This window comes from Nipponia nippon, unplaced genomic scaffold, assembly GCF_047370975.1.
Source record: "Nipponia nippon isolate SJK-2023a ecotype South Korea unplaced genomic scaffold, ASM4737097v1 scaffold_5, whole genome shotgun sequence".
NCBI lineage: Eukaryota > Metazoa > Chordata > Aves > Pelecaniformes > Threskiornithidae > Nipponia > Nipponia nippon.
This window is the reverse complement of record NW_028262369.1, coordinates 100313313-100336042: the sequence shown is the minus strand read 5'-3', so window position 1 is coordinate 100336042 and position 22730 is coordinate 100313313. Positions and strand designations below refer to the sequence as shown.

Below are 22730 nucleotides of genomic sequence, written 5' to 3'. Positions count from 1 at the left end.
TTCAAACAATAGGATGTCTTGAACTGGCTGGGGCTTCTCTGGCTGCCGACACACACGTGGTCCATGCCGTCAGCCGTGCTGGGCATGAGTTGGCAGCGCAGCAGCTGCAGTAACACTGGCCAGGGCAGTGTGAATAATAAAAGAGACGACTGTTTGCAACCGCAGCGCGCTCCGTTTTGCTGTCCATCCGTGCTGGCGTCTCACGGTGCACTGACGGCCGCCTCTTGCTAGCGACCGTCCATTTCCACCTTGTGCTGGTAGGATGAGGGATATTTGCATTCGTGGGTAGATGCTGATGTGCAGGAATTGAAAATGATGGGAAGGCATCAAGGCCCTGTTCCCGCACTGCCATCCCTAACACCTCCCATGGGAAGCTGGATTCCTTACGCAGCACTGTCGTCAGCACCAGACAGGATTGGTACCATCCGCTGGCCCTGCCCGTTGGGGTGGGAGGTGTCGGCATGGACGTCTTTAGACACGTCGCCTGCCTGCTGCAGTCGGCACCACGGCACCGCCGGGCCGACGCGGCGCTGCTTGCAGCCTGCCTGTTCTGGGCGCTGGCATGAAACCACGGGTGCGGGCAGCCCAAACCACTGCCGGCAACAAGGCAGCTCCTCTCCCCCACCACCCTCCTCCCCCAGCCCCACCGCTGGAGACCCCCACCCGCCAGGGCAGCCGTCCCGCGTGGCCGCGGGCAGCGCTGCCGGTGGTGGCCAGCCACGGTGCCCGGCCCTGCCAGCCTGGGGCAGAGGCACCCTCGGGAAGGTGGCACCGGTGGCTGGTGCCGTCCACAGCGGCATGGCCGGGGCCTGGGGCAGCCTGGAGGGCAGCGGCCCGTGCAGTCCGTGCAGTGCACCACGTGCGCCTGTGCGTGCTTCGGTGCCCACCCGGCAAAACCGGCTGCTGCCAGAAACCTGTATTTTCCAAATGCCACCAGTTTAGACTCTCTTGCATGTCTTCTGGATTTTCATGCCAAGTTTAGATGCAAAATTTTAAAGATTTTTTTTGTCAAAGCCAGGCAAGTTTTATGCATAATTTGTTTTTGTGTCATCTGAACACAACCCTTCTCCATTTTTAAAAACCTTTGCGTAACTACAGTATTGTTGATGCAGTCTTTTTTTTTAAACTATTTTACAGACAGATTTGTCTTGAGTTGGGACTAAGCTTTGCAAATGTCATCCCAGAAAGCATCTGGGAAAGCTGAGGGCAGCTGACAAAGGGAGAAGAGGTAAGAACAAAGACTCCGACTTTGGCTGCAGTGGCCTCCTTCAGCTCTAAGTGCTTTTTTAAGGGTTAGTTTTACATATCCAGCAGCACTGAATATAGTTTTGACTTTTCTTGTGCTACATAAAGGCAATTATTTATTGGCAACGTGAAAATAATAAATGGCAATTCTGTATTGTACAAACCAGACACAGCCCTCATTGTGCTATTCAGACTTGTTTATTTGCTCTTTGGTTTGTGGAAGTTCAGAGGTTTGCTTGTATGAATTTATACAGTGGGCTTGTTTGCCTGCTGACAGCTGCCCCCACCGCTCCTCTCGCAGTGGTTCCCGTAAGAGCAGCACATTTCTCCTAAAGACGGGACCCTTGCCTGGGCTTTCGGCGACTTGCTGAGGCTGTGGGCGGCAAAGCGCTGCTCCAGGCTGAGCAGCCTCGGCTTTGGGTATCTGCACGCCCGCCGAGGTGGGGCTGGTGACCACCGCCTCCCCGCCACGCCGTCCGGCCCGCTTTGCCCTCCAGAACGTCAGTAACAAATTTTTGCTTTACTGCAATCAAAAAATGCAGTAGGGAAGAAAACACCAAAACCCCAAAGTGAAATAGTCAGAGCTAAAGTGAGCGACTTTGTGCATTGCTGAGAAGCTGGCGTTTTTAAGGCACTATATTGCGGTAAGGCCAGGGGCTGACGGGCAGTGTCTGCCCGTGCCCGTCGGGGTCAATAGGACACGCGGGTGCTGGTGCCCGGCTCTGGAAGAGCCACTGAGGCCGGACAGGCGGGATGCGAACACCCGGCTCGTGCTGATGGCGCAGGTGGCTTTCAGCAGGAAAGGGCGCCCGTGCCGCAGCCAAGGGCAGGGGCTGCTGTAGCGGGCAGCCTTTGACGCGGGCAGAGGGGTCAGCACGGGGCTGAGCGAGGGAAGGTCCCAGAGCAGCGCAGGCACCCGATGAGACGGACAGCCAGCGTTCAAATACTCTCCCGTGCTCTCCTGGCGTGAGGAGAGTGGAAGCAGGAAAGGCAGCAGCGTTTTGCGGCCCAGCCGTTTGCCATCATGATTACCATCTCCTCCGGGGAACCGTCTGGCCGAGCCCTCAGCGCGAGGATCAACCCTTTTGCTGGCCAGCCGGGCACCCTCCTGCTCTCTCACATGGCTGCACGGGCTGGCTGGGCCCCGTGCTCGCTTTAGCAAAAGGCAGATTTTTTTGTTTTTTTTTCTCTTTTTATCATATGTGTCTCTAAGAGTTTTTAACAGTTGGCTTATACCCTAGGTGACAGTTAAAAATACGGTTTCCAGGCTTTTTGGGCAAGTGCAGGGATGAGATGCTTGGTGTACTGACTGTGGGCTTGGGTTCCAGCTAAGCGTGGAGTCTCACCGAAACTTGGACGAGTTTTTCCCTTCCTTGGAAAGCAGTGTTTGATCAGCTGAGACCCGCAACTCCCTCTCTTGCTTTCCTTGGTAGCTGGAAAAATAGAAGTCCTGGGATGCTCTAGGGGCCTGAGGGCCTCTCCTACAAACACACCCTTGCCTAACCCTCAGGGTGGGTGGGTGCAATATGGAAATCAAGGGGTGTACAGGCAATAAACAGGCAGAAACTGCAGCTTGCACTCTCCCATGGCGTGCTCCTCCTCTGCGCTGCAGGCAGCGCGCAGGCAGCTCGCAGGCAGCGCCGCTGGCACTGCCTGGGCTGGGGAGCCGCGGCCAGGCACGGCAGGAGGACAGGGCAGGGTCTGCCTCTGGCCGAAACCGCAGCTGGGGGTCAGACGGGGCGCACGGAGAAGCCGGGCAGGGAGCTGTCTGCTCGGCGCGCGAGGGGAAAGGACACCCGAAGACCTGAAAATTTGCCCCTTGGAGCAGAGGCATTTTCAGGCAGAAAAGAGGATGGGGATGCTGATTAAGACGCGCAGCTCTAGGACATGGTAACTACAGACCCGGCCTTCGCCTGAAAATGATTTCTCTCCGTTTCCCCAGTGCCAGATGAGGGCTGCTGGCAGGTAAGTAAGGGGGGACCCTTCTGGAGGGTGGTGACACCTTTCCACCCTCCCTGGGCAGTGCCGCGTGGCGCTGGCTCACCTCTGGGAGCTGTTTCTAGCAGCGCTGTACGCTGAACTTGAACGTGAATTAAACCACTTCGGGGGAAACTTGCCAGTTGCCACAACATCTGCAGCAGCTGTGGGGCTCAGCAGCCAGCTCCGGCTATTGCCATCGCCTGTGCTAATAGCGCACTAAATGAGAATCCAAAGCACAGCCATAAATCAGGGGAAATTGGTGGTTTAAAGGTTCTTCCCAGGGTGATGTTTTGCGGTTCAGCCTGGCAGTAACTCGGGCAGGAGAGCCCCTAGAAAGGGTCCAAGTCCGTCAGAAACAGGGTTAACACACAGGGCTCAGAGGAAGAAGCTTCATCTATTGTCATTTAGTCCCTTTTTTTAAGCTTTTTTTTAAAAAAAAACAAACCAAATGGGGCCTCCAACTGTGGCCACTTCAATTCAGGGTACTTATTGAAGGAAGCACAGCACGACGTGCCCGGTCCCTCCCTGACACAGCACAGGCTGTTTGGAAAAGCCGCGCCTGTTTCCCATCACCGACACGGGGGACGACGGCGGCTCCCGTCGCCAGACGGAGCGTCGGTCCTTCCCACCCGTGGTGCCTTAACGTGCACAGAGCCTGCACGGCCCCACACCTCCTAGGGCCCCGCGGTGCCATGCAGCCCCGGGCGCCGTCAGCGGGGACGGCAAAAGGAGCGGGCAGCTCGCCGGGCAGGGCCAGGCGCCTATCGCCACGTCTGCCGAGCGTGCCGGAAAAAAGCTCTCGTTTCTGGCAGGCTAGGCTGACTGGTACGATCTGAACGCTTCGCAATATTGTGTAACAGCAGGGCTGCAGCTCGCTGCCAGCAGCCCCGAAGGCACGCTCCAGTCTTTGAGCAAAGGATACCAACGTGGAAGTGAGCATTTACACAAAGGGGAAGCAGAGTGCAAGTGACAAGCCTGGCACGGGGATGTGACCGTGATGCCGACCCCTTGGTGCCTACTCCGTGACAAGTGATTGAATGTCAGCAAACAGAATTTGATGAAATTCATGCTCCTGATAAAAGATGACTGCACAAACAACGTCTGTGTCATTTTTCTGATAGTGACTGCAGGCTAGCTGCACTAAAGGAGGGAGAGAAAATCGTCAAGACAGCTGGAATAGGAGCCGACTGGGAAAATCTGTTGGGCCAGTCACTATTTTGGCAGACTCAGCCTGTCAGACCCTGTGAGCGTTGATCCGCCACGTGAGAGGTAAGGTTATGCCAGGGCCTTCTGAAACATCAAAGGAGAGGTACGAGGCATTTTGTGATGGTGGAGGCTCAGCTGTGGTCAACAGCGGCGTGAGAACCGGGTGCGATGCCCAGCCCCGCGTACCCCCAGCGCCCTGTGCTGGAGAAGCCCCTGGCCCTGGCGCAGGGCAGTGGGGCAGGCGGAGAAGCGCTGCCTTCCCCAGCGACACCGCAGCTGTACGGGGAGCAGCCTCCCGCCGCGGGAACCTCCCAACAGGAGCGGGGGAAGCAATCCTGCCTGGGATGCACGGGGGTTACACACCCTGGATCTCACTGTCTTGTCACAGCTCAATTTAGTCTCCTATCAAATCTGTCCCTTCAAAACCTGGTGATGGCTTTTAGAGATAAAACATTTCACAGTAAGAAAAAAACATGCCTGTGAGGGTAAGTTCAGAGGGACTTTTGGTGTGCGGAGCAGCCTGGGCTGTGCGGTGGCTGGTGCCGGGCAAGGTCTCATCGCGCTGCATTCACCTCAGTCCCTGTGAAATGTGTGTACACACACGTGTGCATGCACACACACTTGTGTTCTGCAGCCCTTTTTGAGGTAAAGCCCTCACTGACCTCAGCGGGTGTTTTCATCCATCCTGAGCACCAGCGGGTAGAAGTTTTGGGTTGTGAGACGCCCTGCCAGAGGTCTCTGCCCTCCCTCCGCCCATGGTGGGGGGATGCTGCGATGGGGAGAGCTGCCCGGACTGCGCTGACAGCGGGTAACGCTTCCCTTGGGAAAGCCCCTGCTTGGGGCTGTACCGAGCATCACCAGGCTCTGGCACAGGCACCGGCACGGCCAGCCGGGGGCCCAGGAAAGCAGCAGTGGTCCTGGAGGAGCCCCGAAAAAGCCATGGGGGCTCGGGGACACGGCTGGGCCCTGGCAGCCCCAGGGCAGGGACAGCCCGGCTGCCCTGGGACGAGGTGCTCCCCAGCTGGCTCCTGGTGCGTGCTGCCGGCAAGAAGCGGGATAAGCCCCCGGTGGCTCCTCTCACCTCCAAGGAAAGCAAGGCACACGTGTCCTGGCTGTCCACAGGGCGCAGGCAAGGCATGCTCGTTGCTTCTTCACAGCGCCCGCTTTACCTCGTCTGCTGGGCGGCTTATCGACCCACATTTGCCTCCCATTATTAAAAGAAGGCTTTTTCGATAAGCGATCGATTCCTAACGGAACCGTGATACTCATCTGTCAGAGGCAACGGGTCCCACAAGGCAGGATCCCGCAGCCAGACGCAGCACGGGCATGTCGGATGGATTTTTTTAATGCATTGGTCAATAAAGTTCCATCTTCTCAGGCTGTGGAAGAATAAGCAGCCCAATTTGCTGTTTACAGACTACAGAGCTCTGGAAGTATTTCTGTAGCTTATGCTGTTGTCCGGGGGGAACTGACGAAGGTTTGCTTACGGTATGATGGGGGACTTCAGAAAATATTTCCATTTAATAATACAGAAAATTATTTGAGTTTTTGCCGAAGTCTCCCACAGCGAGGGAAAAACACGCCTATCTGTTTCAGATATAGTTAAACCCCATGTGCTGCTCTTGGTATTCTGATCTCTCAGTATGCTGGTTTAAATTACGGATTTCAATTATCATTTGGAAATGAACTTCCAGTTTTGTAATTGCTGTCGTAAGTTGCACAGATGTCCTTGCTGAATTCACAAGATGAAAACACAGCCTTTCTGGTTCAACTGCGTTCCCTTCAGTCTGCATAGTAATTGCCAAACTGCCACTTTTGATAAGGATTTGCGGAGTCACAGGCATTTACCCTCAGGGCTTTGTGAGCAGGATCCACTTCCAAGCACACCGGCTGCTGGAGGTGCTCCGAGACGATGTGGTCCGTCTGCAGGGGAGAGAGAGAGGGCTTTAGGCAGCGGGACGCGGGCAGCAGCTGCTGTAAGGTGCTCTATTTCTCCACTGAGGAAGTGTGATTCTTCACGGTGTGCCCTTTTTTTGCACGTCCCCGATACGCGAGATCTCTTCACTGACTTACAGGGACTCTCGGGTGGGAGCCAAAGCCTGCACCGGCTGCTGAGCCAGGAGCAGACCAGACCTCCTGTGCTTCGCGGCTTCTCCTTCACTGGCACTGGGAAGGTTAGTTCTCTGGCTGTCCAAGAGGTAGCCGCCATGCAGAGGAAATCACTCCAGATGGTATTTGCAATATAGGGGAATGTACGGCAGGAGACTGGTTTTTGTATTTTTGAGTTTCTCGGCTGATGAACTCAAAGCACATTGACTGCGCTGAAGAGGATGTTAGGTAATTCAGCACTGAAGTTCAAATGCTGGGGCAGTAAATTGGATTAGGAAAGAATGAAGAGTCTGATCTCCATCCTTTTGCTTTTCACATCTACTCAGCTTTATCTACTTGACCCATGTGGCCAGCAAGGCGATGCTCAAGTGCTGCCAAGGGGATGGGACATTTCTGTGTCACCGCCTAGCACTGCAGCATTTCTTATGATCGTTTGGTTAACACCTAGGTGAAATGCTCCTGAACTGACATGTAGAGTGTTGTCTGGGCAAAAGTTGGACCTTTGTGCATACAGTAAATACACTTCACATCATTAATATGACCCAATGACGGTGACAGCAGAGGAAGGTAAAGGACTGCCATTCCTTGGGTCAGCATTCACCACCCGCTGAGCTGCCCTGCTGGCACCAGCAACGGCCGATGCAACCACGCTGCCCGGGGCCGCCGGTCCCAGGGAGCGTGTGGGTGCCCATGCCCTCGGGCGGCCAGACCCTGTCCCCTGCGGCGGCCGGGAGCGGCAGCCCAGTCCCCTGTGCCGGCGGGGACCACCAAATGCATCCAACTCCCAGCTGGAGGCCAGCTCAGGCTGGAACAGGTGACAAAAACTGCCCGTGCACTGATAATGTGGTTGGGACTCCTAAGTGGATGACAATTTTCATGTATTTTTCACAAAATACCCTGGCCTTTGTGAGCCTTGGCACTGCAGCATTCTGGCTTTGCAAGTTTTATTTTTTCAGACTAAAGAGGAATGGAAGCTTGTCGATATGATGAGCGTATCACTTAGCTACATTTTTTCTTTCTTAAATATAAAGTATGCCATTTCATAGCATTTTGGACAACTACTTACAGCAGGGTGACAGAGATATAGTCGGGATTCTTGCTTTTTGTAATGCAGGTAATAACTGTAAGTATCCATTCTTTTCCTTTTCATACATACTTTCTGTTAAAAACCCCACTGTGAGCTGAACGGCAATCAATATCAAGTCATCTCCATGTAAGTGCTATCCATGGTTTCTATGTAAAACCGGGATGTTTTGTTACTGCCGTGCAGGCAGCAGCAGAGCCCTGCCGGAGCAAATGCCTCGGCATGACCGGCATGTCCGCAGCCCCCGGGCAGGCGGTGCCGGGCTGCACATCGCTTGGACCGATGCAACCCAAGGGCAGGGTGCGCATGGCCGCTCCCCGGAGGAAAGGCAGTGGTGCCGGGGGACCAACGCTTAACTTCAGGTGAAAAGACGGCTTTGGCAAAGCCCGGACCAGAGGGCCGGGGTACACCCCACACCTTGCACCGGGCTGCAGCTGCCCATCGGTTTGCACGCTGGCACGCTAACCCAAACCAGGGATCACGGGCCGTGGCGGGGGCTGCCCTCGCCAGCGCTTCACTTACCAGCTCCGGCTGGAAGGCGGCCAGCGACCTGTGCAGCCAGGTCAGGCTGCGGCTCCTGCCCTCGCAGCGGCGCAGGCCCAGCGCTCCCGTAGTGCCGGCCGGGGCGACGCAGAGCTCTCCGTGCTGGATCAGCCTCAGCCAGGTGTAGTTGAACTTTTGGTTCTGTGGGGAGAGAATGGGGAGAGCTGTGACCCCACTTGCCTTCCCCCGGTGGGGCTGGCTGCTCAGGGCTGGCAAGCAGCTGGCAGAGGCTCTCCTCATCTTCCTCCTGCCCTCACCCAGGACCAGGGGATGAGGAAAGCCATGATCCCTGGCAAGACCTTTCCTATGGATTTGCAGAGCTAAAAAGCTCAGGACAGCCCCAGCGCAGGCTCTGGGAGCGACTCCCGCCGCAGCAGCCCAGACCCCACACCCGACTGCTGCGCGCTCCTCTGCGCTGCCACCTCCCTGGCCGCACTCTGGTGCTGGGGTGCAAGCGGATAAAGCCCCGTACACCACAGGGCCCCGACCCGCACGCTGGCCTGGGCCAGCGGTGAGCAATTAGCGGGGAGCTGCCTAGGAAAGGCTGCCTGTAGAAGAAGGGAGAGGTTGTCCACAGCAGCTGCTTCCCATCTAGTGAGAGTGCTGCTGGACGCTTTGCAGCAGCGCAGCACAGAACACTGGCTTGTACTTAAATATTTCTCCCCGTTTTCACATTCAGGCTCATGGCGTTATCGAACTTTCCTATTCCAGATGAATTTGCTGGCTCTGGGGTTGTTGCTTGGTTACAGGCTTTGCACACAGAGGCAATTCCTGCCCCTCGCTGCTCCCAGCACCGCTGGCCGTGCCCCCCGGTGGGAAGGACTGCACTAGCTCCCGGGGAGAGGGCAGGTCACCACGGGGAGGTCCAGGAGCTCTATGCCGCGCACTAAAAATAGCACCACATACTCAGTATGCAGGGTATCCTTACCTTGTTGTTAACATCGCACGCCTCAAAAGCTAGAGTAGCGTTTTCCACAGTGACGCATCTTGCCATGGCTACGTTAACAAGCTGGAAAACAGCACCGAAATGCAAATTTAGACATAAATTCTCAAGAAAGAGGAGAGGTTGCTACACTGCAGTTAAGCTGCTGAATTCACAGGACACTGATTAATACTGTCCACTTAACCGTGAAGCAGAGATGACATGTCATAGGCCTGGGAGGGGTGTGTAAAGGCACGTGTCGTTCACTACATATGTTCTTCTACTGAGAGAAGCTTGAAACTAGCTCGTTCCAGAAACGTTCAAGGCTGGATGAGGCACGTTCTTTTTTGGGTTTTTTTTGGACGTAGCTAATGTTCCTGTTCTGCAAATCCCCAAAACAACAGCTCCCAACAATAACAACTGCAGAATCCCTTCCCGTTGCTACACTGTGAAGGAGGTGAGCAGCCACCGTGCGCAGCTGATGCAAGCGCTTGGTGGTCCCATCCCGACTCCAGCTGGTCCCCTCGCAGCTGGGGCACGGGGCCCGGGCTCCGTCAGCCCGCCATGGACCCCTGGCTCCAGCAGCCTGCCACGCGCCCCACGGCCGGCCCCAGGAACGACTCCATCAGTACACGCAATGCGCTCGGTGCCTCACCCTGAGGTAACTCTTCCTGTTTTCCATCCAGGTTGGTTGTCTTGGTACCTGTCATCAATGGGGAAACGCAGACGTGGTCTCCCAAAGCGGGGAACCCCGGCAGGAACACCATCATTAAGCTGTTTTTAATTGAACTGCCATTACCTCGCACGGGTGGGGAGCGAGAGAGGACGAGTGAGCACTGCAGCCTGGGTAGCGCAGACCAGATGTTTCTCTTGAGCGTGGGTATGCAGCCCCCAGCTTGCATCAGGCTCTGCTCCTTCGCTCGGCTGCTCTTTGCTCTTCCTCCCTGCACCGTTCTCCACCGGTGTGCCAACACCCCGCTGCCTGGCCGGCACCGGCGCCCGCACAGAGCGTGCTCTGCAAGAGGCGATTCCTTAACGCTCTTCATCTGGCGCGTTCAGGGGTCGCTCAGGAGTACGGGAGGTTATATGGGAAAGCTGCAAACACTGGACTGAGCTCTGCCAGCCCGCTCCGGTGCCTGGGCTGAAGCCCACGGCGCTGCAGGGACTCACGGCCGCAGCGGGCTTGCTCAGCCGCAGTCCGCAGGCACCGGTGCCGGCTCCTCAGACAACCCCAGCGGTGCTTCAGTCGGGGCTGCTCACCTCTCCGATTCCTTGCAAATGCCGTTCCTTCCCCTTCTTCCAAAATTTCCAAAGAACTTACGAATTAATCCCAGTGAATAAATAGGCTATTCAGAGAAGAGTTCTCATGTAACTTTGGATACTGTTCAGCACAGCTAGAATTTGCAGAGCTAGCTGAAAAACAGATTTTCTGCCCTATTAAATTTTGACAATGAAGATAAAGGAGTGATTCAGGTGGCCTGAATCAGGACAAAGCAAGGCAACATCTTGAAAATTTTCACAAACACCTCTGAAAAGCTGAGGTTTTGGTTCGGTTGAAACAGAGGTCTCTCTATAGGGTCTAACTGCTTCGCACTGAATTTGACATTAAGTTCTATTGCTCTGATTGAGACAAAAGAGCTGAAAAAGCGAATATTTTTCAAGCAAGTTCCATTTTTTGATGTTCTCAAGACTATTACTGCTAATTCTTCTTAAAAAAACATCACTTAAGCCGATGTTTCACTGAAGCCTTCAGTCTAATCCAAAGGGTGCTTTCCAGAAGGCGATGCAGGGACGCGGCTTCCAGCCATACACAGTTCCGGAGCGGCTGCCCCGGCAGGCAGCCCTCAGTCCGTGTGCCTGCAGCTGCCCCGAGCATGAACGGCCGCGGCCGCCACGCCGAGATCGACAGACGCGTCCGAACGGACGCACAGCTCTAAATCCACTCAAGCGCCCGAAGCCAGCAGTCTCTGTAGCTTTTCCAGCAGAGGCCACCCAGAGCAAGCACGGCGTCCCTCCCCGTGCTCTCTGCAGAGCCACCCTCCCGCACCTTCGCAGCTCGATCACAAAAGTGACGCGCTGGCTGCGGCTGGCAGAGAGCCTGACCTGATCCGTAGGGATCCCTGTGACGGGGAGCCTTCACGTTACGCCCTTGGCCCGCAGACAAGCCTGAAATGTGGCCAAAGGGTTGCTGTGCTTTTTCCTGGCTCCCAGCAGGGCCGGTGCAGTAACTGGAGGCCTTGGCAGGGCCGGAGGGGACAGGCAGTTCTTGTTCTCGCTCCCCCCGGCCGTGCCAACCCTGTGGTCACCGGCTCCTGGCCACCTCCTCTCGGCAAGTGCTGCTCCTGCGGCGGCACTGGGAGGCGGGGATGGTGGGGAGGGCAGCAAACCCTTTCGTTTTCATTCCTGGCATCGCTGTAATTTTTCTGACAAACCAGATATTTTGCTTTTGTTATTGCAATTATAACTCGATCCCAATCAATGCTGTATCTTTTCTGGGCAGAATATTTGAGGTTTCTGAACATTCAAAGCAGCGGCCGATAGTCTGCTGAGGCTCAGGGCTGGGCCAAATTCAGAACCCACGTTTTATTCTTGTTTAATTCACCTTTTAATGCTGGTGAAGCGACACCGAAGACCCGTGGAGGAGCCACACGGGTAGGACCCAGCGCCAGGGAGCGCCAGCGCGGAGCTGGAGGGACGGCGGGGGAGAAAGGGGGCCCGGCCCGGCCGTGCTCCCCAGCCACCCGGCCGGCGGAGGCCGGCGGAGGCCGGAGGGAGGCCTTCGGCCGAAACGCGCCTCCGGGCGTCTTCTGCCCGCGGAGCCCCGCCGAGGCGCGGCCCCCGCCCGCCCCGAGAAACGCCGGGACGCCTCGGGGCTGCGGCCCGCCGGGCTGCGGGCAGCGCCGAGAGCAGCAGGTTGCTGCTGCGCTCTGCTGGCGGCCCGGCCCCGCTGCAAACCCTGCCCGCGCCGCGGACGGCCTCCTGCCCCGCGCTGCCCGCGCTGCCCGCGCTGCCCGCGCTGCCCGCGCTGCCCGCGCTGCCCGCGCTGCCCGCGCTGCCGCCCCCGGGGGCCCGGCCCCGCCGCAAGGCCCCGGCACGGCGGCAGCGCAGCTCCCCCCGCTCCAAGCGCCCAACGCTCTGCGACGGAAACTCTCTTGGCATCGTGGCCCGTTCCCTCATAGAAGTACCGGGGAATCCAGACCACCGCGACGTATTAAATGCTCAAAAATGTTACCGAACGCCAGGGAAGCAATTCAGAGACAGGCACGCTGGGATGCTACCACGTCCCTAGCCAGCCACTGAAAACACCGAAACACAAAGCAACTCATCAGGGTACGTACCAGCCCGCTGGCTTTCACCAGAGGAGCTTCCAGGTCCGGGTAGACGTTCTCCAGGTACCACCTGAAGCTTTGGCACTGAAGCTTCTTTCGCAGTTGGATTTGTTGAGTCAGGTCGCCGACGTCCAGGTTTTTCAAAACCAAGTGGTAAGCGTGGCCGTAGAATAACTCCTTGTACTCATCCAGCCAGACCTCCGCAACGCGGGCCAAGTTCCTCTCCACCGTCCTCACCCGATCTTTCGGGAAGGAATAAGGATTGTCGTTCCTGAAAATGTGCCCAACTCTGGAGCACGGAACAATCTCGATCTCTCCCCCGCACATCCAGACCTGAGAAACAGAGGTTGCTTTGACAGAAACACGGGCAAATGTCCGGTGCTGGCTTTGTGCAAGCCAGAACAGAAGCAGAGAAGTAAGAAAACCGCCGGGAGGGACGGGGTCTCCAGCACGGGGCTGCCCCAGGGAGGCCCTGGCCGAGCCCCCAGCACCCAAGCCAGGCTGGCGGGGATGCAGGTGTGTGGGAGGACATACCTTGAATGATAGCTCCATATTTTCACCTCCCCAGACATCCAGTCCTGGGTCGTACATTCCCAGCTCAAAGAAATACTTCTTATCGATGGAAAACAGGCCACCCGCCATGACCGGGCACCTGGGAACAGAGAAGCCACACGGCACGTCAGGGGGTCGGGAAGCGCCTGTCCCCTTCCCCTTCCTTTGGCAAGGGAATCATTGAGAAGCCGCGGGCTACGAGATGCTCGGGGACGGTGTCTGAGCCTGTGCTTACAGAGACAGCAAGGACCACCCGATTTGTCACTTCGGTGCAGGCTGACACATGCAGTGTTAAAATAGATGATATTTAGGTGGCTTTACCCTGTCTGAAAGCCGTAATGGGGCATGGAATGGTATGTTCCCCCGGCCCCGGCGGCGAAACGCCAGCAGTGCCGCAGGAGGTGAGAAAGGCTTGCTGGGCTTTGCCCGTGTCCGATGGTGCGGCTGCCCACAGTGCACCATTGCCTCTGTCGTTCCTTTGCTCGTAAGGACAACATGTGGCCTCGAAGGAGCCTTTGTTGCTACATTATTAACAGAGGAACAGGTTGGTTCACAAAGCTCTCACATTTGCCTTTTTTTACCTTATTATATCAGTTTCCTTGATTTTATTTTTCTCGATGACCTCTTGTGGAATCTGCTTCCATCCAAAATTCATTGGCCAAGTGAAAATCCCACGCTGAAAGTTGTCCACGGTCATGTAACTAAACAGAGGGAAGATCGGGATGACTAATTCTGAGTCACATTCCTGATTGAAATGTCACCCTTAATGAGTGAAGATGAATATCTGTACATAATTAAAACAGTATTTTAACAAATTTCATCAGGAATCCTCTTCATGTACTAAAAGTCACGAAAAAGGGAAAAGGTGTGTGCGATAAATGAAGGGACCACGTCCACTGCTAACGTTGATTTCTGGTGCACCGCAACGTTACATATCCCTTGTGAAATGCTGCTGAAGGCCAGTGAGGAGGTCTGGACCTGTGTCTTCCTGTCATTAATATGTGGGTGGTCCCACTAAGAGGTTTTTGCTCGTGCTGCTGGTGTGGATTTTGGGTTTCCCAGGGGCGTGAGCTGCCTTACCTCATGTCCTTGTCGCTGATGACCTCGATGACGGGGCAGGCAACCTTGGTCCGGCTCAGGCGGACCCTCTCCAGCAGCGGCTCCAGCCACCCCACGTTGCACTCCACGTGCGAGTCCAGGAACGTCAGGACGGCGCCTGCGGCAGAGGCCGGGCAGCGTCAGCCCTCAGGTGCCCCATCCCTGTCCCGTGCTGGCCAGCCTCCCCGGGCGCCCCGTGGGCTCAGGGTGCTGCTGACGGGGCCACGACCCTCCACAGCTCCCCAAACCCTCCCAGCCGTAGCCCAGAGCATGTTTTTCATTGCTCGGCCATCGCGGCCTGCAGAGCGAAGCGGGGCGGCTCCCGGCAGAAATGGCCATTTCGGTGCCAACACAGCCCGGCCTGCGCAGGCGGCTGGGGACCCTGACTGCCACTTGCCAGGGCCGTGCTGAGGTGCCGGACCAGCAGCAGCTCGTCCCCTCCTCAGACCCTTGCGCTTTGCAGATGGAAAAGTTGCCCTTAGTTCATTAGGAGGGGACTGAAGCTCAGTGCTGGAGGTGGCTTATCAGCACAGACAAGGGCGTCCAGACAGGGCTGTAAAACGGCTTTCGTCCTACCTTTGGCGATCTCTGCTCCCGCCAGTCTGGCCCGTATTAGCCCGTGCCTCTCCTTGAGATGGAGGATCTTCACTTTCGGGAACTGCGACATGTATTTGTCCAGTTTCTCCTTGAGGTACTCTGCAGAGGAGGAGAAGGAGAGGGTGAGGCTGACTTACCCATTTCACACCCACTTCCAGGGTGAAAAGCAGCGGGCAGATTTTCCCTGGAAGCATCTCCGGCCACAGCAGGGTCCTTGGGTCTGGGGTGTGAACATCTGGGCACAGCTGCAGGGCTTCTGGTGCACGGCGTCGCGGTCCGAGCCTGCTCTCCAGTGAAACTCCCAACCGCGTCAGTGCCAGCAGGTTTAGGCTCAGGCTGATGAGTTTATAAACCTCTGTTGGAGACGCGTCTCCCGGTACTCTGTGACGGGTGTCCTGGGGGCTGGCCACGGGCTGCCCGGCTGCCCTGGCTCTGCCCCTCCAAAGGACAGGGCTGCGGCTGGTGGTATCGTCTCCTGCTCCCCAGCGGACGCAGCAAAGGCAGACCCGTACCCGGTGCTGGGCGAGCGCAGTGACTTGCCGCACGCAGGAGACATGGAAAGCGGAGAGCAACAAGTGCAGGGCTTTCGGCAACAAGCCATGAGCGAAATCCCGGTGGCCTCGCTTGGGTAGTTCATGATCCAAACCAGGTATCGAACGGTTGTTCAAAGACTCCAAAATGAGGTTTCTTTTCTTCATTACACTATAATTGCAATTAAAATCTGGTTGTAAATTTTTTTTCCTTGCCTAAAAAAATATTTTTTTGTGCTCTACCAATTTCTCAGTATCAAGCACTGCATTTAAAGACTCAGCCCGGGTTTAAACTGCACAAAGGTTTGCTGTGGCACATCTCTACTCTTCAGGTTGCTTTTGTCATGGTTTCCTCTGGCTGTGGAGGCAGCTGCTGGTAGCCCTCAGGAAAAAGAGGGTGTGAGGAAGGTGGGTCGGGGGAGTCGAGCGCCGGTCAGTCCTGTTTGCGGGAGGTTTCCCTCCGGCGGCAGAGGAGCCCGGGAGCCTCTGCTGCGGTGCTGCGGCTGCCGCTGCTCCAAGGGCTTCGCTTGGGGCCAGCCACCCACGTACCTGGTTGGGCCTGCGGGAGGACCCCCGACCTCCCTCACCGACGGGCTTCACTGGTGCTCCTTGGTTTTCTTCAGGAGAACGCAACTGTTTGCATTTCAAAAGCCAGTTCAAAGCTTTGAAAGGCTCCAAAAGTGAGACATTTGTGGACACGTTCGCCATAGGTAATTGCTGCTGCTGCTACTTGGATTACAGCAAGGCAGAGCACAGCTCTCCATAATTCACCCACACTCGCGAGGTTTTGGTTGCAAACCCAGCGTTTCAGACGTTCGCTGGCTAACGAGCAGATACAAAGGGAAGTCATGGGGAGAAACTGAAGAGGAAACTTGAAAAGATGTTTTGAGGGGAAATGGTATGAGCATGTTTTAATGATTACTTTAAAAATGAGCAAACTAGGTCTTTTTTGCACCTATTGTCTTGTTGCATTGTAGGCTCTTTGTATTCGTGGCATGAGCTCTGAAGTTTCCCTGAGACAGCACTTTCCCTGAAGAATCAGCAGTTGGAAAATTACATCATTCCCAAATTTTTAAGGGCTGAACCCAGCAGAGAGCCAAAGCATTACAAAGCAGAGGTTGGATGTCATCTGAAATGCCTGTAAGCACGCATGCAAAGCCCCTGTGCACGTGCAGATGCCCGGCTCACCACTGCTTTTACTGCAACTATCCCATTCTCTGAGCACCCTCGGAGGTGCGCACTGTTCCTCCCTTGCTGCCAGCACTGAAAACACGGGGGCACTCATCTGGAAATGGCGGAGAGAAGGGTGACAGTGTCTATTTTATAAATGCATGAGCCCTGGAGCCAGGACACCCTGAAGACGTGCGGGTCAGGGGGACCGAGCTCCCTGGTGCTCCTGGACCGCAGTGCCTGCTCCGGCCTCCGGCACACGCGCAAAGCAGGGCACGAGTGTAAACTTAGCAATGCGCAGCTGTAAACGTGGCGGCTGTTTAAGTGAGTGAGCTGGGACGGGAGAGACTGGAGTGATGAAGTCTGGGAGGGTGTCGGGCGAGAGCCGCAGCTCGACCCGCCGCAGCCATCCCCAGTGCCCATCTGCCTCTGGTCCCTGCATCTGGAAAGATAACAGCGCAGGCTGGGGACGCACTTCAATACAGCGAAAGGAGAAAATGCGATTTCTTTCTACTATTCAGAATTGAATTACAGAGAAGAAATTGTATTTTGGCCTCAAGTTATATTAGTTTCATAAAGGTAGAAGAAGCTTCACCCACCTTTAGTGCTGAAGTCGTCCACCAAAATGACTTCTTCAATCAGGTGCGGAGGAGATCTGCTGAGGACGCTGTGAACAGAGCGGAGGAGGGTGGACCACACTTCATCCACGAAGCACATGATGATGGTGGTGGTCGGGAGGTCGTCGTGAACCCGCTGCTCGGAGCACCTGCAACGGCAACACGGGCCCACAGGTGACGGCCGGTCACACTCCTGGAAATCTCCAGGCTTAGGCATTCCTGGGAAAACGCACAGGGAGGGAGGAATTCCCAAATGTGAAATACAGAGGCAAACCCCTGCAATGGGATTTTGTCGGGAGAGGGAGCAGAGGGGTGAGCTGGGAACCCCCCTCACAGCCGCAGGGGATAGGACGCACTCGCTCCTTTCTAACAGGGACCTCTTTTTTCCTCCCTACCCCCAGGTGATGATATCTCCTTTCTGTGAGCAAACAGTGCAAAGGCCCCGGGGGGCAAGGCCAAGCCCAGCTCTGCACCACTGGCCTCGGGGACTCCTGCGGGGAAAGGATCCCCGTGCGCTGGGTGCCCTCCTGCGACGCTCCGAGCACCCGCAGGGCTTGGGATCCCGGGCTGCGTAAGATAGCCTCGCTGGAAAAACAGAATCAGTATTATGTTCAAAATGCAGAGAAATGGCCTTTTCCATGAAGGGCTACTCGGCACAGTGACTTGTCAAACATGCAGGCAGTGAGGAAGAGTCGCCCGGTCCAACTTCTGCACCTCACTCAGGGGACCGTGGAGGATGGGACAACGTTCAAGCATCCAAATTTCATGTACGAGGGCACTGGCGGGTCCACTCCCTGAGCACCCCGTATCTCACACCCGGAGCACCCACGCCTCCCCAAGGACGGCCCTGCCCGGCCAGCCGTGCCCCGAGCCCCGTGCAGGGGCTCCGAGCGGCGCCTGCTTCCCTCGCAAGCAGCCAGCGATAAGCATCGGCAGATCCAAGGGGGTGATAAAATTTCTCCCGTGTCTATGAGTTTGTCATTTTCTTCTGTGACAGCCAAAAATGCAGTGGCTGGGTCAGGCCTGTCTCTTCAGTGTCTGAACAAAAGGTCGATGAGCAGCTTTTCTCATCTTCTGTTTGCAGTTCAAGCACCGCTTCGCTGCCTGCCTTGGGGAGCGGGGCTCCCTCAGCTCTGCGGTCTCCGAGTGGATCTCCAGGCCTGCAGAGCGCCTGGCAGAGCGCTCCTCTGCCCCAGAGCAGCTGCTTTATCCCAGAACACCCACAAACCGCTGGGGTGTACTTCCTCTCTCTTGTCAATAAGCTGCGGTTTGATCGCAGGTTTTCTCTCTTGCCCTTCCAGAGCAGACCTCCTGCAGGCAGGACAGGCACCAGTCTATCTGCTGGTGCAGAAAATTAGTTTCTCGGCAATGAAAACACTGTTCACTCTGCTGTCAACAACGGATAGAAATCAGGGACAGGTATATGGGAGCATATGGAAAATTGACTGCTTGTTCTTCTGTCTCAATGAATGGGCCCTTGGATTCGGCTGGTGCTGGCTCAGATGCTGACACCAGGGCACTGCACAGCTCAAAGAAGAAAATTCAGAGGTGCTGCCAGGCTCTTAAGTTGCTGAAGTTGCTTTGGGAAAACATCACCTTAGATCTGCTGCCCCTGAGTTTCGAAGCAGCCCGGCACCGAAGACCGAAGACCTGAGCCGCAGGGAGCCCAGCCCCATCCTCTCCCAGCTGGCAAGATGCAGCTGCGGTCCCTCCCCACGCCTGCCCGCACCGGTGCTAACTTACCCAGACTGCACCCTGCCATGCAGCACGCGACATTTTTTTTGCCAGGCCAGGAAATCTGTGTCCCTGTCTAAACCTGGATAACTTGATTGTCCCAGAGAAGCTACGACGGTGGCCTGGGGAGAGGTCAGAGGCACGCAGGGACCTTCGCTGCCAGTGCTGCAGTGTTGGGCTGAGATGGGGTCCAGGGCTCCTGCGCCGGGCTCTGCAGGGAGCGTTCCCTGCAAGCCTCCTGGCAACCCCTGGCCTTCAGCTGTGCGGCTTGTGCATCTTGCTCCTCCTTGGCGGAACTCCTCCTGCACGCATTTCTGCAGAGGCACGGTGCTCGGCAGCACCAGCACGGTAAGCAAAGCTCAGAAAGCAGCCAGCATCCTGAAGGCTGCAGCAGGACAAGCTTCCTCTTGGCCCAAGTTCAGTGGTCTAGTCCAGCCCTCCGGCAAGGATCAAGAGAGAAGCTGTGGTCTAAGCTGGGAGAGACTAGAAGCATCCAGCAAAAAAGTAACGTGTCATTTGATCACCGAGAGCTGCCAACAGCCATTGCTGTGAGCTGGCCCTTACACCTTAATTTCTGCCGTGCCAACAGGCTGAGGGCAGAGCCCACCCAGGCTCCTGCCAGTGCCGGGGTGCCCAGGGGAGCTCCCTGCAGCCCCATGCCCCGGTGTGGCAGCACACGTACCCAGGCAGCACCGTCAGGGACGTGCCCCTGTTTGGCCAAGGCGTTCCCCGTGACGCTCAGCCAGCAATGCCGACTGCTCCCGGGCAGGTGTGTGATTCACCGGAGGCAGGCGGGCTGCTCGGCAGCACCAGCACGGTAAGCAAAGCTCAGAAAGCAGCCAGCATCCTGAAGGCTGCAGCGGGACAACCTTCCTGTTGGCCCAAGTCCAGTGGTCTCGTCCAGCCCTCCGGCAAGGATCAAGAGAGAAGCTGTGGTCTAAGCTGGGAGAGACTAGAAGCATCCAGCAAAAAAGTAACGTGCGGTTTGATCACCGAGAGCTCCTGGGAGGTGGGTTTCTGCTCCACAGCTCCAGGGCTTTGCTGGCAAAGACCAAAACACAGTGCTGGCTTTGAGCCGCCATGCCTCTTTTTCTGTGCACAGGTGGCTTCTGCAGCTGGCATCTTCCGTCTGCCGGCAAGCAGTCCTAGTTGTCTCCCTCCTTCCCTGCCCTATTCCTTCCCATGCGGGACCTCACCTCGGCTCACGGGCGAGCACCGACAGCGCCGCGGGAACGTCTGCGTACTGTCCCGAGGGACGGGGGATGACTCACAGCACAACTCCCATCCCACCGCCCCCGTGGTCTGCGAGCGTGGGAAGAGGGACACGGGGGGGTCTCTGCATGAGGCAGGCCTCTCACCTGCCGTGGGGCTGAGAGACGTCTGCAGCAGGAAAAGCCAAGTGTAAGACGAACCTGCCGTTCACCAGAACTGGCACCTTCCCTGGACCCCCCCTGCAGCCATCCAGGCACAGCAGCTCGGGAGCGGGAGCCCCTCCAGCCCCTTCCCCCTTCCTTCGGCAAGGCGCTGCCCACACCTTACCCTGCACCTTCTGTGGGGAGTACGGGGCGGGTGGGGTGTCCTTTTTGAAGTGCAATACTGAGATTTGCAGAATCGGCTGCACATTGCGCAGGGACAGCTGTAACCGAACCAGAGTTTTCCAGCTCCCCACATGCACCCACAGACGCGAGCCCCCCGAGCCGCCCCCGCAGAGCGGGTACCGGCCGCAGTGCTCTGCAGCACAAGGGCAGCGGTGCCACTGGTCTGCAGAAGGCGCTCCCAGGGGCACCTGCAGGACTGCCTCGGGCACCTGCAGGACTGCCTCGACGGCAGGCTGCCGTGCGCTCTTTAATCACGTCAGCGCTCAGTGCGTGGCTTTGCCTCCCGCAGAGGCTGTCGCAGCCCCAGCGCGCCCTTCGGGCAGGGGAGGCCGCCGGGGTGCCTCTGCCTCCAGGGAAGGGCAGCGGCAGCTTGCCGGTGTCAGAGCACCTCTGGGGCAGGGAGGGCCTCTGCTGCCGAGACAAATCGAGGGGGTGCAGGAGTGGTCCGGGAACAAAACGCATGAATATCGAAACCAAACAGCGCTCGGTGCCGCACCTGACAAACCAGGTAAAATGAGCCCCGTCGCCTGCCTCGTGTGCCCCAGCCTCTTCGGACAGCAGAGCTTGGCAGGTTAAGATGATCTGCAAATTTCACCCAGTTTTACATTTAATAACAAGCTACTCTTACCTGGAAAGGCAAAAGCCATCTCACGGCTAGCATGCACGAAGCGAAGGCCTCGGTGTGCCCAGCAGCCCTCCCCGGGAGCCACCGAGCGGGTTCCCAGGGACGCGGCGCAGGTATTTGTGCAGGGGAAGCAGGTCTTACCCGGCAGGCCTGGTGTCCGCTATGGCTCGGTCTATGGGGATCAGATCGCTGAGGTAGACATTAAAGTTTCCTTCTTTCCATCTACTCTTTGCTTCTTCTTGTTTATCGTCAGGGACTGCAACAGGGTGCCCAAACTGGCCGGGAGCTTGGGGGTCTCTCGGGGCAAGCGTTGCGTCCACGGACAAGACCCGGTGCGTTCCCGGGCTGCTCCTGCCTGCCTCCTCCTGCCCGGCGACAGGTGCCCTGGGCCCCGCACCCAGCGTCCGGCTCCGGCCGTCGGGCACCGCAGCCCCGCTGACGGCGGTCGCAGCGTGGGTGCTGTCGCCTGTTTCGTTAGCGAGCCGCCGCTCTTGCTGCTTTTCTGGGCTCTCTGTGGAGTTGCCCGCAGAGTCGGGTCCAGGGCGCGGGAGCGCTGGGCGGCCGGGTTTCGCCCCCTCTTTGCTAATAAGGAATAAGCGGCTCTCGGGGGAAGCCCCCTTCTCGCCCGCTGCCCGGGGAGGCAGGCCGCCTCTCCCCGGCGGGCCGGCGGCGTGCCGCGGGGCCCCCGCCGCCCCAGCCCCAGCCCCAGCCCCAGCCCCAGCTCGCCGCGGGGGCTCGCCGCGCCCGGGCGCCGGCGGGGCCGGGGAAGGGGCCTCGCTGGGAGGCCGCGGGGCGCCCGCCCGGGACGGGGACGGGGACGGGGACGGCTCCCGCAGCCCAGCCCGCTTTCCGGCGGGGCCGGTTACCAACTCCGCCGCCGGCCTCGCCAGGGCTTGGCTCGCTGCCGGTGCCGCCGCAGCCCCCGCGCCGCCCCGCCAGCCGACCGCCGGCCTGAGCTCCGGGCCGCCCCCGGGCGCGGAGGGCGGGGGGCTCGGCGGGCGGGGGGGCTCCCGGGGGGGCTCCCGGCGGGCCGGGGTCCCCGCGCCCCTGCGCCGCCCGCGGCGGAGCCCGGCGGGGTCGGGCCGGGGGCTGCCCGCCGGCGCCTCGGGGCCGCGCCACGGCCGCGCCGCCCGCTCCTGCCCGCGCCCCTGCCCGCGCCCCGCCGCCTCCTTCAGCAGCCGCCCGCCGGCCTCGCCGAGGGAGAGCCGGAGCGCGGCCATGTCGAGCAGCAGCCAGAGGACGGAGGCGGCGAAGACGAAGGCCAGCGCTCGCCCGCTGCCGCGGAAGAGCCGCCGCAGCCCGCTCATCCCCGAGGCCGCCCCGGGCGGGCCGCAGAGAGCAGCCGGGCCGCCGCACGCCGTGCCCGGAGGGAGCGGGGAGGCGGGGGCCGGGGCTCCGCTCGCCCCACCCCGCGCCGGCGGCCCGCGCTGTAACCCAACACCGGGGCAGAGCCGCCCGGCCCGGCCCGGCCCGGCGCTGCGGCCGCCGCGCACCCCCGCCGCCGCCCGGGCCCTGACCCTCGGGCCGGCGCCGCGCTCCCCCGCGTCCCGGCCGCCCCGGGCTGCCGCGGGCTCCGGGGTGCGGAGTGCCCGCCCGGGCCGGGAACGGGGCTGCGAACGGGCTGCGGCGCAGAGGGACGGCGCGGAGCCGGGCAGTGCCTGTGCCTGTGCTGTACGTGGCAGCTGCCGCGGACGCCCGTGGGCTCGGCCGCGGACGTGGCTGTTTTTCCCGTACCCGCTTCAATTACAGGGCAGGGGAGCCGCGGGCGAGGCGGGGCTGAGCAAAGCCGGG

At 58.4% G+C, this 22730-nt stretch overlaps 1 protein-coding gene across 1 annotated transcript; it reads right to left on the bottom strand.

The window, feature by feature from the left end:
* Positions 1-93: 93 nt before the first annotated feature.
* Positions 94-22246, bottom strand: GALNT5 (polypeptide N-acetylgalactosaminyltransferase 5). Its single transcript, XM_009464739.2, has 10 exons — positions 21081-22246; positions 16965-17131; positions 14645-14764; positions 14051-14186; positions 13552-13671; positions 12953-13070; positions 12428-12751; positions 9096-9176; positions 8147-8308; positions 94-6354 (listed from the first exon to the last, which is right to left on the bottom strand). The coding sequence occupies exons 1-10, from the start codon at positions 22244-22246 to the stop codon at positions 6214-6216; spliced, it is 2535 nt and encodes an 844-aa protein (XP_009463014.2). The 3' UTR covers positions 94-6213.
* Positions 22247-22730: the final 484 nt, after the last annotated feature.

Bases quoted from the DNA above. Each gene is read 5' to 3' on its own strand.
- GALNT5 (XM_009464739.2), bottom strand. From the start codon at position 22,246: ATGAGCGGGCTGCGGCGGCTCTTCCGCGGCAGCGGGCGAGCGCTGGCC. The intron at 13,071-13,551 runs GTAAAAAAAGGC...CTCTGTTCCCAG, and splicing joins AAGGAAACTGATATAATAAG to GTGCCCGGTCATGGCGGGTG. The intron at 12,752-12,952 runs GTATGTCCTCCC...TCTGTTTCTCAG, and splicing joins ATATGGAGCTATCATTCAAG to GTCTGGATGTGCGGGGGAGA.